The sequence below is a fragment of the Panicum hallii genome, chromosome 3 (assembly GCF_002211085.1).
Source record: "Panicum hallii strain FIL2 chromosome 3, PHallii_v3.1, whole genome shotgun sequence".
In the NCBI taxonomy this organism is placed as follows: domain Eukaryota; kingdom Viridiplantae; phylum Streptophyta; class Magnoliopsida; order Poales; family Poaceae; genus Panicum; species Panicum hallii.
In genome coordinates this window covers 16,323,400-16,338,244 of record NC_038044.1, presented here as the reverse complement: position 1 = coordinate 16,338,244, position 14,845 = coordinate 16,323,400, and the positions used below count along the sequence as shown (strand labels likewise).

At 47.7% G+C, this 14,845-nt stretch overlaps 2 protein-coding genes across 3 annotated transcripts; both read left to right on the top strand.

Annotated features, from left to right (window-relative positions):
- Positions 1–167: 167 nt before the first annotated feature.
- LOC112886074 (protein ESMERALDA 1-like) lies at positions 168–6,699 on the top strand. The gene is made up of 10 exons (XM_025951841.1): positions 168–731; positions 1,970–2,039; positions 2,826–2,893; positions 3,002–3,090; positions 4,058–4,255; positions 5,222–5,426; positions 5,572–5,739; positions 5,918–6,085; positions 6,167–6,357; positions 6,466–6,699. Exons 1-10 carry the CDS (start codon positions 285–287, stop codon positions 6,626–6,628), a joined length of 1,767 nt encoding a protein of 588 aa, XP_025807626.1. The 5' UTR covers positions 168–284; the 3' UTR covers positions 6,629–6,699.
- A 3,853-nt stretch (positions 6,700–10,552) lies between these two features.
- Positions 10,553–14,702, top strand: LOC112884558 (fasciclin-like arabinogalactan protein 4). 2 transcript variants are annotated; one of them, XM_025949968.1, is made up of 2 exons: positions 10,553–12,121; positions 14,386–14,702. In XM_025949968.1, the coding sequence occupies exons 1-2, from the start codon at positions 10,805–10,807 to the stop codon at positions 14,533–14,535; spliced, it is 1,467 nt and encodes a 488-aa protein (XP_025805753.1). In that variant the 5' UTR covers positions 10,553–10,804; the 3' UTR covers positions 14,536–14,702. The 2 variants fall into 2 exon arrangements, with proteins under 2 accessions (XP_025805753.1, XP_025805752.1); XM_025949967.1 differs by lacking the exon at positions 14,386–14,702 and adding an exon at positions 13,352–13,945.
- The last annotated feature ends 143 nt before the right edge of the window (positions 14,703–14,845 follow it).

Genomic DNA, 14,845 nt, shown 5'->3' with positions numbered 1-14,845 from the left:
ACGGCAAAAACCCAAGCGCTTTTTGAAAGCCCAGAGCCAAACGAATACCACCCCACAACACCCCCCACCCCCCCGCCGGGATCGTACCGAGACGCCACCTCGCCACCCCAAGCTGGGTCGGTCACGCTCACGCGCCGCGCACTCCCTCCTCCCCGCTCGCTCGCTCGCCTGCACACGCGCCACCACCTCCTCGTCCCGCCCCCCATTGCGCGGCGCGGCGCGGGCGGCAGCGATCGCGCGCGGGAGAGCCCTAAACCTATCTACGGAAGGGGGCCCCCGACCCAATGCCGGGGCACGCGTACAGCCGCCTGGGGAGCTTCGGCGGGGCGGCGGGCGCGCCGTCCCCGCCTCCGCCGTCGTCGTCCTCGGCGCAGGCAGGGAGCGGCTCCGGCGGGGGAAGCCGGGCGCCGACGAAGGGGGGAGGCTCGGCGAGGGGCGCCCCGGGGACCGCGGCTTCGGCGACGGCGGCGGCGCGGGCGGGGGTCGGGCGGGGCGGCGGCGTGGCGCGGAGGGCGGCCAGGGGGGTGCTCGCGGCGCTGCTGCGGAGGCAGGCGGTGTTCCTCTTCGCGCCGCTGCTCTATGTCGCCGCGATGCTGCTGTACATGGGCTCGCTCCCGCTCGACGCCGTGCCGCGGATCATCGCGCGCCGCCCGCCCGGGTCGGTGTACCGCAGCCCGCAGCTGTACGCGCGGCTCCGCGCCGACATGGACGCCGACAACTCCACCGACGCGGTCAGTCCTTCCCTCCTCTTTACACGTTCGCTGCCGCGTCTCAATTTTGTTTGTGGGGCTCGCATTTGGTGCCAATGTTTGGCCGTACTGATCATTAACTGCGTAGCGATTGGACTTTGTGTGCAAATGTGCAATGCTTCTGCAGATGTGTTGGTCGAGCTGACATGGTGTACTGTGCGCGTAGCTAGTGACTGGTAACAGTTTTGATTATTTTAAATTGTGTTGATCAATTCGGGTTGGAACCTGGTCTTCGTCCAATAGTATGGAATGACAGTGGAGATATGCTTGAAACTTGGGGGGCTGTGTGGTTATTTACTTGTTTGTGTTATTCCTCTGGTTTCTCGGGGTGACAGGAACAAACAGTTACCCTCATCTTCTGAAACTTGGTTCAGGTTATCAGATGCCGTAGAATATTATCGATCCTTGTTACCTTGTAACATGAGTTAGTTTATTAGTCAAACTAGGGCAATACATGAGTTAGTTTAGTTTTGAAATAGGAATAATGTAGTTTCTGTATCTATTAAACCAGCTCTCATAAGTGATGTTGATTTCGTTTGTCATGGAGAATATCATTGCTCCTAATAAAAAAGTAGCATTCACATGCATGATTGGATACTACAAAAGGAAAATAATGTGACGCCTGAAACCAAACATTATACTCTCATGATCAAGAGGCTCCACTGACAACACAACAGGCAAACTTCACCTGCATTTCTGGTGTTTAAGTGTTCTACATCTCTTTTACTGTCATCTTCACCAATATCTACTCATGTCACCTGCAAGCCCCTGTAACATCCATTTACTGTGTCCTCAAATGAATCAATGTATACTGTGGTTTCACGTACAAAACAAATGAAATTCAATTGTTCTGATGTAAAGCATGGGTGAACAGACCAAGCAAATGAACTTCAAAAACATCAAATCCATTTTCTCATATCAAGTGGAATAAAAATAAGAACATTGGAATAAACACCGAGTATGTATATGCATCTGAATTTACACAGTTCATTGCAACACCCTACAAAGGATCCTAACTGTATGGCAAGGTAATGTCCACGAATGAAATAGAAAAAGGTCATGTTCTGCTGCATGTTTTTTTCGTTTTGCTTCTTGTGAGTGTGGTGGTTGTGTTTGTGTTTTTATGGGTGGGTGTGTGTGTTGGGGGGGGGGGAGCATCAACGTAATTTTCTGCCTATTAATTTGTGTATTGTTGTTCTCACATTGTCGTATTTTTCTAGCTAGCAACTGTATGGAGGCACACTTACAAAGGTGGCACATGGCGGCCCTGCATAAAAAATGGGACAAATGGTATGCCATTTTCTTGCTGGTTTTCCATTTGTCCTGACTCTTGACAAAATATGATACATCAGTAGTGCAGATTTTGCGCGTTTGTTATTTCTAATGCTGTTTGTTGCTTCTAATATGTCTTCATTTAGGGTACTAATAATGTGTCTTTGATATAATTCAAATTATTTTGATGTGGTCTTATCTTTTGTTTTTAGAAAATGGCCTGCTGTCGTGCACAGTTACATTGTTATTATTAAACTGCAAACATGAGATCTGCTACTGCTTATTATGCTCCACTGTAATGATTTTATCATAAAACTTACAAGCAGCACATACTAGGGCTATGGTTCTTGCATACGATTGACAAGTGTTTATCGATGGTTAACTGACCATCATCCTAATATAAGAATAGCTTTCTTCCTTCTATGATTTGGGTTTTACTATAAGTTCACACTGGGAAGAATCAGATGGGTTACTACTTACTACCTCCAGTGTTTCTTTTATTAAGGTCAATGTGTAGAGACTATTCAAACCATATTAATTTTGCATAGGACAGGTTATTTGGATAAATGGAAATGATGAGTAAATATCTCATAAAATTTACCCTAATAGTATCACATTTTGAAAACCTTTTCGGGACATGCTACAATTTAGTGGTTAGTGAAAGTGCCATAATATGACTCTGTAAAGGCAGAAACATCTCCTTTTTCATTTGTGACTGGAGGGAATTGCGTTTAGAAAACTTGCATCTTGTATGTCTCCCTATCTGTCTCTCTCACTCATAACTTATTCCGCAACTTCTGTTAGGTTTACCTGAATCAAATGGCTACTTATATGTTGAGGCAAATGGTGGTTTAAATCAACAAAGGACATCGGTAGTCGCCTTACTTCAGTGGTTCCTTGTTACTACTTATATTTTACAATCATTTATTTATAAATATCTTGAGTTAATAACTAATGCTTCTCATTCTTTTGTTTTTCAGATATGCAATGCAGTCGCCATTGCTGGTTTTCTGAATGCTACTCTTATCATCCCAAATTTCCATTTCCATAGCATTTGGAGGGATCCTAGGTCTGTTTTCAACACCTCTCTCTCTCTCTCTCTCCCCCTCCCTCTCTCCCTCTCCCTCTCTCTCTCCCTCTCTCCCTCTCTCCCTCCCTCCCCTCCCTCCCTCCCTCTCTCTCTCTCAACTCTCTAATTTTGTTTGACTGGCTACACAGTTGCATTAAGTTCTATCATGAACTCCTGTAAATAAATAGATTTCCCTCGGTTCATGATGTAAAACCGTAACATATCATTTTCTTATAGTATGCATGGTGATCTTGTTTGTTGTTAATGTTAGAGATCATCTTTCCTTTTACCTTTGAAAAACACTCTCCTGCAGTAGTAATGTTTGAGTTCTTAAGTTTTCTAGAATGTTGAACTCGCTCTTTTTTTTAAGAAAATGCTTCATTATAATCTCTCTATGTTCATTTTGAATGTAGTTTTTTTATTACTGTATAATGTCAAGTAAGCCTTAGGGAGTTGTGCTACTCATCTCCCTGCACAATGCACAAAATCATGTCGATCTGAAGTTACGCGTGCACTCTGTTGCTAGTTATTGACTGCACAAGTATCACACCATAAAGGACCGAAAGCTGGTATTGGTTATTATCCTTGTTTGCATGTCATATTGGGAAAATTTGGCTTCAGTAACTGAACTGCAGTTTCTTGTTATTATTGCTGAGAAATTTCTAAAATAATTATATCAAATGAATTCTAGGAGGATAAATTGCAGCAGTATTTTCAATTGTGGTATTACTTTACCTATTGTTGGGTGTCATATACATTTGTGCTTGGTTGGATGACTCTGCCTTTTATTGAGTTGTTCCACTTTCTTCAGGTTTTTGACAACTCTGGTGGTTGTGTAAATATAATTGATCATTTCTGTGCACTATGAGATTGAGCTTCTTGTGAGCTGATGAAAAGACCGCCTACCAGTACTAAACTTTTCTACTTGTAGATTGTGTTAACAACTGACCTTTCATTTTGGATACAGCAAATTCAGTGATATCTATGATAAAGATCACTTTGTACAACATCTACAAAATGATGTTCGAGTAGTTGACAAGATTCCTGACTTCATAATGGAGCGGTTTGGTCACAATCTCAGCAATGTTTTCAATTTCAAGATAAAGGCTTGGGCACGTATTCAATATTACAAAGATGTTGTTCTTCCAAAATTAATTGAAGAAAGGTGAGTTTAAATACAGTTCAGTTATTGTTTCTTCAATTCACAGTTGCTATATTGATCGTGACTATATAGTGCTTTATTATTATTTGTGAGTTCATTCTATATCCTGTCATTACTCATCAGCTGCTTGCCTTCCATATGGTTTAACTAGTTTACTATTCCAAATTTTATAGCTTTAATTGTTAATGCAATCTTGATCTAAAAAATAATTGCTAACAGAACATCTTTATCTGGTTACTATCATGTTTTTTCCTCGAACAATCTGATTACTATCTTTTTCTCGAACACGCAGGAGAGCTGCGTATCATTGTATTAATAGAAGAGAAGGAGTCTTACATAGACCCAAATACACACACACACCCACTAAACCTGCAAGAACTTAATCACCTATGCTTGTCAGGAAAGACCTGACCACAACACCCGCTAAACTACAGCAGCACTGGCTGTGTGCAAGGACAGACCCTTATCTGATTACTATCATTTACTGAAGAATTAAGAGTGCACTGCTAGTACTCCAAATATGAACCTCTGTGTTTGTAACCTCTGCAGCCTATTTATTACTCTCGCTATTGTATTAGTTAATTCATGTAGGACATCCTATATTAAAAATCATTAATGTTGCTCATAGTTTCTCTTCAACTGTATCCTGTTAAATTTATTCTAGACTTGATCAGTTCTTTCATTTCTTTGCCATCAAAGTTTCTGTGGCCTGTGGCTTGTGGGACGCCAAGTTTCAAGGAAGTTTGAATTGCTGACACTCCCTTTTACATTTACAAATATTTTTTTAATTATGCAAATAGATGCCATCATTGGCGAAACCATTTCCCTGTTTACAAGGACACTGCTGTTTAGGTAGGAGTAGAGCTGATTGCATCCAATTGGAAGTGCCGTTTCTATATTGTTAAGTATCATGAGGTGCTCAATTCAATTATGATACGATTCTTTCTGATGCTATGCTCTATAGTGCAGATTCATCAGGGTTTCTCCTTTTGCCAACCGACTTTCATTTGATGCACCTCCTGCTGTTCAACGGCTTAGATGCTTGGCAAATTTTGAAGCCTTAAAATTCTCTAAGCCAATTGTGTCTTTGTCTGAAACCTTAGTTTATAGAATGAGAGAGAAAAGTTTTGAAAGCGATGGAAAATATATCTCAGTGCATCTTCGTTTTGAGGAGGTTGGATCTCTTTCATGAACCTTGATGCTTATAATATTTGGGACCAGGGATCCAGCATCGTGCATTTAATTCTTGATGCATAAATATATTAATATGCTGCCAGTGTTCTGAAATAATTATGGCATCTCTAATTATTATTTTGCAGGATATGGTTGCCTTCTCGTGCTGCGTTTATGATGGTGGTGATGAGGAGAAGAAGGAAATGGATGCGGCCAGAGAAATAGGTTGGAGAGGGAAGTTTACTAAGAGAGGACGGGTAATAAGGCCAGGAGTGATCAGAATGAATGGAAAATGCCCTCTTACACCTTTGGAGGTATATCCGTATGTAATATCAGAAGCTGAAAATGTCCTCTTAAGGACATTTCAGAAATTTGTTTTCAAGCACATTTTGCTGCTCTATGCTCTGTTCATGTCTTCTACTCAGTTTAAGACAGATTCATTTAGGATCACAGCAGAATGTCTTGAGGATTTAGATGCTTATGTTATGATAGGTCGGGTTGATGCTTCGTGGAATGGGTTTCAGCAATAAGACTGCAATCTTTTTGGCGTCTGGAAAGATTTACAAAGCAGAGAAGAACATGGCTCCTCTTCTTGAAATGTTTCCTCTCCTACAGACAAAAGAGACTCTGGCATCAGAAGAGGAACTTGCACCATTCAAGGTAGGGATTATAGGATTAGCTAAATTTTCTTGTTCTATATTTCTATATGTTTATTGTTCTGAAATGACGCATTATTACCAGAATTTCTCCTCAAGGATGGCTGCTATTGACTATAGTGTTTGCGCCCAAAGTGAAGCTTTTGTGACCACACAAGGTGGAAATTTTCCACATTTCCTTATGGGTCACAGGAGATACTTGTATGGTGGGCATTCAAAAACAATTAAACCAGACAAAAGAAGGCTTGCCGTACTCTTTGATAACCCACGTATCGGGTATGATGATACTCTATGCACATAGTGTTATTTTGCTTTAGTTTGGGATCCTAAGCACTGGAACCCACATTCTAGGTCGCTAAAGTCACAATTTCCATTTATGTGCAGGTGGAAGTCATTGAAAAGGCACTTGCTTAATATGAGAGCACACAGTGATATCAAAGGAGTTGAAATGAAAAGACCAAACGAATCTATATATACCTTTCCATGTCCTGACTGCATGTGCCGGCTGAACAGAACAGAACACTCAAAACCCAAACACAGTAGATAGTACTTCATAATCGCAATTCCATAGACTAACCCTATTATTTCTGGTATTCAGTTTAATTTGATCATTCTTCATGTGATGCGTGGTCCTTCATTACTTCATCTGCAAGGCATACTTGCCACAGCATTAAACAGCAATTCATTCTCCTAGGTGGCGGTTTTTCCTTATATAGCACGTGCCAACGTGGAAACCCCAGATTCTGACAGTACATTGACCGACTATAACCTCAACAACAGATCTAACACCAGTAGGCTACTGTCCATTGTCAAGGAAGTATCACACGGTTTAGGGTAGTATTGCTCTTGTACATGGTTCGTTAGCAGTCTGTCATCATGTACAAATTTTGAATGGAAGACAGACAATGTAAATGTCTTTGTTAATCATCCTGCTCAATAGTCTCCTTGTATACTTTTAGCTAGTTCCTCGCTGTTGTAACTGTCTCTGACACTTCTATTCACAACTATAACAATGGAAGCTGCCAAATGGCACTTGATTCTTGCTTTGTCATTATAGCGACAAGTTATCTGCTTATTTGCAGTATGTTTTCGGAATTTGCTTATTGGTGATTTTGTTAATGTCATTATGATGATCAGGCGTCTGAGAATGACCTTTAGGTAAGCTGGTAAGGTACATCAATCCTGGTCTGAAGTGCTATTATTTCTGATTTCATTCTGTTTTAGGCACAACGTTAACTGCAGCAGCAGCAGCTCTGCAAGCTTTGATCATTGTGGGGTGGGAATCTGGTATGGAGGCAACACCTTTTCACTCAGTGGAAGGAAGCTAAGAGCATGGCTCATAAGCCAACCAACCGCCGGTTAAGAACTTCTGCCATGTCATATAGCTTGTGAATATAATAAACTGGCTGAGAGGTTAAGCCAGCCAACCGCCGGTTAAGAACTTCTGCCATATCATATGTAGCCTGTGAATATAACAAACTGGTTGAGAGGTTGGCTGTATCAAATATTAGTATTTAATGCTTTGCATATGAGCGGGAGATCGAGAAGGGAGGGAGGTGGGGAGCCAAGCGTCGACCTTATCGCCCGTAACCGACTGGGAACGAGCGGTGTGGTGTGTCTCAACTGGGCGAAAAGTTTAGCGCCGGCCCGTTCTTTCTCTTCTATTCTCTTACTGCCACATCATCTCTTCTATTCTCTTATTGCCACATCATCTTTTCTTTCAACGTGGACTCTATTTAGCCGGCTGACTCAGCCTTATTATACTCGCTCTAATGAGTACAGGAGAGGAAAAATCTCTGTTTCAAAATTTGGCAGTTTTACTTGACCCATCATGAAGGAACCCATTAGGCCAAACATTTTTTGAAGGAAAACATCAATTGAAATCAGGTTCTGCATTAGTTCCCAGCAGGTTCATGACAGCATATTTTTTATTTTCACTAATTGTGCATTAGTGAATTTATACGTTTGGGTGAAACCTTGCTGCTCGCTTACATTGGATGTTATTTTACGATGTATTGCAGATTTGTAGCATTATGCAGCAAAATTTACTAAAGTTGGTTGATAGTCTACGCATTTTCTAATACAATCTGGGAAAGTAAGCTTGATTTTTCTTGCTCCACTCTCTTTATTGAAAAGAATTATTGCAACATTCTCATGTCAAGCAATTGACCAATGTTACTCCCTCCGTTTTAAAATATAGTTCGTTTGACTTTTCTAGATTCATAGATTTTGCTGTGCACCTAGATATATATTATATGTAAATACATAGCAAATACTATTAATCTAAAAATGCCAAAACGACCTACATTTTTAGAACGGAGGAAGTAATAACTTAATTGGTAAACTTCACCAGATGACCCTGCAAGGTGCAATATGTGGCATTTGTTTGAACAAACTTGGAAATTTATACTTGAGGATACTTTAAAATAGTGACCATTCGAGAGGGCATATACATAATGATTTTAAGTAGGCATGGCCGCATGAGCATGGAGTATATCCTTGTCTACTGCAAATACAAGTTTTTGAATAACCAAGTTCCCGTCATCTAATATTAATCTCTCCCACGTAGGTTTTCCTTTTTATCTTGATGATTGGTTGTTCAGGTGCATGATTTGATTCTAACGTTGAACATCGTTATGACTGATGAATGCTTGGCTGTGCTATGTCACAACGCTTTCATCCAAATAAAGCAGCGGATTTCTTGTCATGCTTGATTCCCTAGCCTAGCTGATTAGGAATGATCATTAGTCCACTTTGTTTGCTGACGTCACTGCATCCAGTTAGAACGAAGCAGTTATGGCAGGCCCCTCTTTTTTCCGTTTCTTTTGCGTCATAGGTCATACGAAGGCACTGAGGTGGGCACTGTTGGGATCAAGTACTGTCCAGTTTTAGTTAACCTAACAGTATGCTAACCATTCTCGTGCTGGATTGAAGTGACCTGACCAACACGCCTGCCTGTCAGCGAGACCCACATGGCCCGGGCTCGCCTGTCACTGGAATTTCTGCGAGAACGATAGGAAAAATCTCATATGCCATGTCACTGTATAACCCTTATCTATCATTCGATTCGATAATAATTGGTCCCCTACGTAACATCCGCGTGGCACTGCGCCCCGTCAGCTCCTCCGCCCCCCCCCCCCCCCCTGCAGCTCCAATGTGATTTTCTATTTTTCTTCCCTGCCATCACTTCTAAAAATCTCCATTGTTCTTTCCCCTCTTTGTCTCTTCTTCTAGGTCACAAGCAAACATTGGCTCTTGGCTCTCCTGTCTTCTTCCTCCGCTCTTGGCTCCAATGTTCCACCAACCTATCGTCTACCAGGGCCACTTTCTTGCCGGGCTAGGGTAGCTCTCTGTGGTAGCCTCATTGCTACCCACCTCGTTCCTCACCGTTACCGACCGTCAACTCTACCTGTCCTCCGACGCACTCAAACTCTCGCCGGCTTTAGTTACAGTTTGGAACTAGGTTACACAGCTCGAAGCATGCAAATGATGCTGCCTAAAATGCTCGAGCGGGTTTAGTTTTCCATGTAAAAAAGAAAACATAGAGCATGCATACCAAGGCAACTTTTGGCCCGGTGGCCCGGGCCGGGGGGGGGGGGGGGGTGCATGGATCCAGATAAACTTGCTTAGGTTAACCGATTTAGAGATTTAGAGTAATTATGAATCATTTTTTTAATAATTAGAACTTCTAATCATTAGAACCAAGCACTGCTATATAAATATCATATTCTACTATCTTATTTATCAGGCATACAAGTTATTTTTTCTATAGATAAGCTACACATTATGTTAAAACTATAAAAGCACTGTCAGTTTATTCATCTTTTGGCCATCCGTTGATATCGGTGAAATATAATTATCCATGCTATATTACAATATAAATAAGTATTCTATCATACTATATATTCTGCAACCACAACTATTATCACTTATTTGGAACTATGTCATGCGGCAGCACATCTATATCTGGCGTGGCTTCTCGTGTTTATCATTTGGAGCTCGCATCATGATCGTTGATCAGTATGAAAAAATATATCTGGCGTAGCTTTTTACGGACGCCAACATTCTAGACACCATTATAAATAGAATTATTATTTATTAATTTGATATAGTTTGAATCAGCTTACCTAAGTTTGGTTCCAGCCTCCGCCCTGATTTGGACCATTTTCCTTAGACAAGTCGATGCAACACGGAGTAGCCATAAAAAACCACCGGCAAGCACCAGGTTTGATGAGCTTGGTTACGCATCTGCGTTCAGATCAAATTATAGTTCCGGCGACCTAGGGTTAACTGGTACGTACGTCTTTTTATTCCAAGAACTGTTTGAGCATAAACGGAAAATAGCTAGTTATCATATCAGGAACCGCGGCGTCGTGCATTGCTGCGCTCGAGCTGGCCAGCCTTGCCCGCTGCCGCTACAGCCCAAGCCACCCACCCGAGCCGGGCCCCCACCGCCATTAATTTCCTCGCAACGCGCTGGCTAGCGGCACAGCACAGAAACCTTTGCCAACGAGCCCCAAATATCCCCGGATAAAATAGGCAAAAACTTTCCACGATTTTTCCTCAAGAAAAAAAAGGGGCCGCTGAACTGACAAAAACTAATAAAATATTATTTCCTTCCGCTCACCACCCCACCGCATCTCGGACGAGCTTCACCACCCCGCTCGCTCCTCACTCCCACCCTCGAGCGGCTGCGGCTCCGCTCAGCTCCACTGGCGGCGAGATGCGGAGACAGATCCCTCCCGTCTCCCGCCTCGTATACCTCGCGGTGGCTATCGCGCTGCTCGCCGCCTCCACGGCGGAGGCGGCGTCGCGGCGGCCGGGGCCCGTCGCGGTCAACGTGACGGGCGTGCTCTCGGCGTTCCCGGAACTCGCCGACTTCACGCGGCTGCTGGCGTCCAGCCCCGTGCTGGCCGAGCTCGCGGGGCGGTCGTCGCTGACGCTGCTCGCCGTGCCCAACGGCAAACTCCCGCAGTCGCCGTCGGCGTACGCGGCCGCGTCGGGCGCCGACCTCGCCGATGTGCTCCGGTACCACGTCCTCCTCGAGTACCTCGCCCCCGCCGATCTCCGCCGGCTTCCGGCCTCCGGAAAGCTCGTCACAACGCTGTTCCAGACCACCGGCCGCGCCCCGGCCGACCTCGGCGCCGTCAACGTCACCACCGCGGGCGCCACGCTCGCGGTCGTCCGGTCCCCGGCGCCGTTCCCGGGGTCGAACGCCACCGTGCTGGGCGCCGTCACCGCGGTGCCGTACAACCTGAGCGTGCTCGCGGTGGACGGCCTCATCGCGCCCTCCGGGTTCGACCTCGCGGCGTCCGAGACCCGCCCGCCCGTGGCCGTGAACATCACCCGCATCCTCGCCGACGCGCGCGCCTTCAACGTCGCCGCGTCCATGCTGGAGGCGTCCGGCGTGGCGGGCGAGTTCGAGGCCGACGAGCGCGGCGCCGGGATCACGGTGTTCGCCCCCACCGACGACGCCTTCGCGGGGCTCCCCGCTGGCGACCGCCTCCAGTCCCTCCCCGCCGAGCGCAAGGCCGTGGTGCTCCGCTTCCACGTGCTCCACTCCTACTACCCGCTGGGGTCCCTGGAGTCGATCGTGAACCCCGTCCAGCCCACGCTCGCCACCGAGTTCAGCAACGCCGGCCGCTTCACCCTCAACATCACCCGCGCCAACGGCTCCGTCGCCATCGACACCGGCGTCGTGCAGGCGACCATCACGCGGACCGTCTTCGACCAGAACCCCGTCGCCGTCTTCGCCGTCTCCAAGGTGCTCCTCCCCAAGGAGATGTTCACCCGCACCGAGGCCCCCGGCGGCTCCGACTCCTCCTCCGTCATCGCCGCCACGGCCGCCGCGTCCTCGCCCCCGCCGGCCGCGACAGCCCCAGAGGCCGCCGAGAGCGCGCGGACGCCGCCGACGAAGCTCTCCTCCCCGCCCGCGCTCCGGGGCGGCGGGCAGGACTACGACACGGCGTCGGCGCCGGTGCGGGCAACCGGGTGGCGGTGTATAGCATTGGTGTACCTACTCCTTCTCCCGCTACGCCTGGTATGAGATCCGGCCGGCCGCTAGCCCATTGCCATATTCCTCTTCTGCTCAATTTTTGCCTCGCTCTTGCTTTTGTTTTCTATTCTTTTTTTTTCTTTTGGATTTGGGGTTTGCTAGAATCTGTACACTGGGAGGGGGGAGGGGGAGGTGAAGATTCAAGAAGATGATTGGGCTGCAAAAACAGAAAATGCGGCATCCTTTTAAGGTGGAAAAAGGAGCTGGTTATTCACCATAAAAAAGGGGAATAATAGTACCGCCATGTAAAAATCCAGTCAAATCCATTCCATTTCTCTGATCCTGAGCTCGTCGCAACCCGCATTGCATCGCCATGACCGTGTTCCTCGGCGCCGGCACGGCCGCGTTGCGGGCTTCCTTGCTGCTGCTCGAATTCCGTTTTGCCGCGCTCACCGGGCGGTGAGCGGAGGAGTGGCGTGGTGGTGGATGGCTGGCAGTGAGCTGGCGGAGGGCGGGGGTGGGGACGCGGCCGTCAGGCTTGCATGCGTCAGCGCGCCCCCGGCTAGATTCGATCGCCTTCCCCGCTCGCGTCGCGTCGCGTCGCCGGACGTACGCGACGCGCTCACACCCCTCCGGCTCTGGCACCCGCCCGCGCGTGTCTGCTTCTTGTCGCCCCGCCGCGTCACGGCCCGGGCCGGCAGGAATTCCGGCTGCAGGTCCAGGGCTCCTCCTCCCCGTGCCTGGTGCGCGCAGTTTAAGCCAGCCAGGGCGGCCGCGGTGAAAAGCGAAAGCCCCTCCCGTCTTTCTGCGGCTGCCGCGCCTGCTCATCATTGGGCCAATACTGATTGGAAGGCTGGTGTTGGTGGTGGATGGAACGGTGATGGATTTCTCTTTCTCCCCCACATTTTTCACGGCGAGGGAAAGAGAAGAACCCGGCCTCCCGGTAGGCTGGGACCCTGCCGGACGCGCTGGGAGGTTGCGGTCACCTTGCCGGCTTGCCGGGCTTCCATTGTGAGAAGCGAAAGCGTCCCCGACGGCCGGGGACGAGTTGTCCACGCCCTCCGCCGCGCGTCCTCCGTTTACCTGCGAGCGGATTGATCCTTCCTGCGCTAAAAGCTTTTGCGGCGGCCGTCATGCTCGGATGACTGGCGTAAGATATCCAACAGTGTTTACTTATTTTTTTAAATTATTTACGTAGAATATTATTCTATTTTATTTTTTAAATTTTATAGATCGATCTAATAACTAAAATATATATATAACTTCCCTCCCTAGTTGCTACCTGAGACGGGCACCACCCTCTCTCTCGCTCGGCTGACGGCTGCCGTGGTGCTGGACCTCCCTACCGCGCTGGCATCTGGACGAGACGATCCCTACATACCCTCACCGCCGGGGACATCCACGGTGAGACAAGAGCCCGGCCACATGGGGGGCCTCCTCGCCTACGACAACGAGAGGCGAGTTTCACACGCGGCGGGAAAGCTCGCGGTGACTCGAGTTTGAGCCGAGTCCAGTGCGGCCGATGTCCATGCTATGTTAACATCAGCGGGCGAGGGGCACATGGAATGGAAGCTTTCCTGATGAACGAGGTGTTTCCTGGCGGCTCGTCGCCGGCGCGGCCGCGGGGTGAGCTGGGCAGGGCATGGGGTCCATTCCGCCGGGAAGCAAATCCGTCTGGAGCCTTGCCGATAGGGAGGGCGGCTCGTGGAGGCACTGGAAGGAGCTGTGCGTTGGACCCGTGTTTTGTCGGTCGCGGCGTGCGCCAGCTCGAACGCACATCCGCCCACGGACACGGACATGTTCCTCCGGCGATGCGGCCGCTGATTCGTTTGTCTTTCCCGTGCTAACAAAGAAAAATCGGTCGATCTGTTCGTGTGCAAGGGGAACGAACGATCCCGCTCGCTCGGACGTCCGAATGTCTGATCCGTCGCTCCGTGCTCGTTCTCACGTACCACATGTCCACACGCCTGCCTTGTCACTGTGGGCACCGTGGGTGCGGCAGTAACGGCGATGAGAGGACTTGCAGTTGCAGCTGGATCACCTGCGTTGCGGCGCTGCGGCGAGCCAGTAACGGCCTGCAGCACTCGGATCAGCTCATCAGCCAGAGTAAAACTGTTACTACGAGTTGACAACAGTAGGTCAGTAGCACGTGCCACGTACGCGGAAAGGTTACGGATGATGTGAGCTGGTACGGGCGGCGAGCACGTCACCTGCCATGGGGATCGCAGTAGGTCAAAGTGTAGGCGCGCAGGGGAGCTCGATGCGTACGGACTATATATATAGGAGCTAACTAAATTGTTCTGGCGCAGGTTAAAATCCGATCGAGCGGGAGCGGGGGCGCCATGAATGGATCCTACGCGCGTACGTGTAGCCGAACCGTAATCCGTCTGTGCAGGTGGGAGTATATTTCATTGCTGCCCCCACGCCCCTTTTTCACCCCTGTTGCTTCTGAACGGTAATTACCGCGTTACTGTGAGGTGAGAAACGCAGCGTTCTTGTCAACGAAAGCGAGCTCAAAGTTTCGGATCAAAGTTCTTGAAGAAACCAGGTATTTCCATGATTTTCTCTCAGTGGTGTCATGTTCTTAAGACTGAGATCGGCGCTCACGCCTATCACTTGCCAAGCTGGCTGTGAAGTTACTCTGAGTGATCCAAGCAGACGTAAACTGCAGGATTACGCCAAACCAATAGCTTTTATTTTTTTTGAGGAAAGCCAAACCAATAGCTAACGAATGCAAAGTAGCCCGGTCCAGCCAAACAGCCAAACTCC

What these genes read in the sequence shown, in the direction of transcription:
- LOC112886074 (XM_025951841.1), top strand. Translation starts at nt 285, where the DNA reads ATGCCGGGGCACGCGTACAGCCGCCTGGGGAGCTTCGGCGGGGCGGCG. An exon ending in CCGACAACTCCACCGACGCG is followed by an intron (nt 732 to 1,969) that starts GTCAGTCCTTCC and finishes GTATTTTTCTAG; the next exon opens with CTAGCAACTGTATGGAGGCA. An exon ending in AGGAACTTGCACCATTCAAG is followed by an intron (nt 6,086 to 6,166) that starts GTAGGGATTATA and finishes CATTATTACCAG; the next exon opens with AATTTCTCCTCAAGGATGGC.
- LOC112884558 (XM_025949967.1), top strand. Translation starts at nt 10,805, where the DNA reads ATGCGGAGACAGATCCCTCCCGTCTCCCGCCTCGTATACCTCGCGGTG. An exon ending in TCCTTCTCCCGCTACGCCTG is followed by an intron (nt 12,122 to 13,351) that starts GTATGAGATCCG and finishes TTCCCTCCCTAG; the next exon opens with TTGCTACCTGAGACGGGCAC.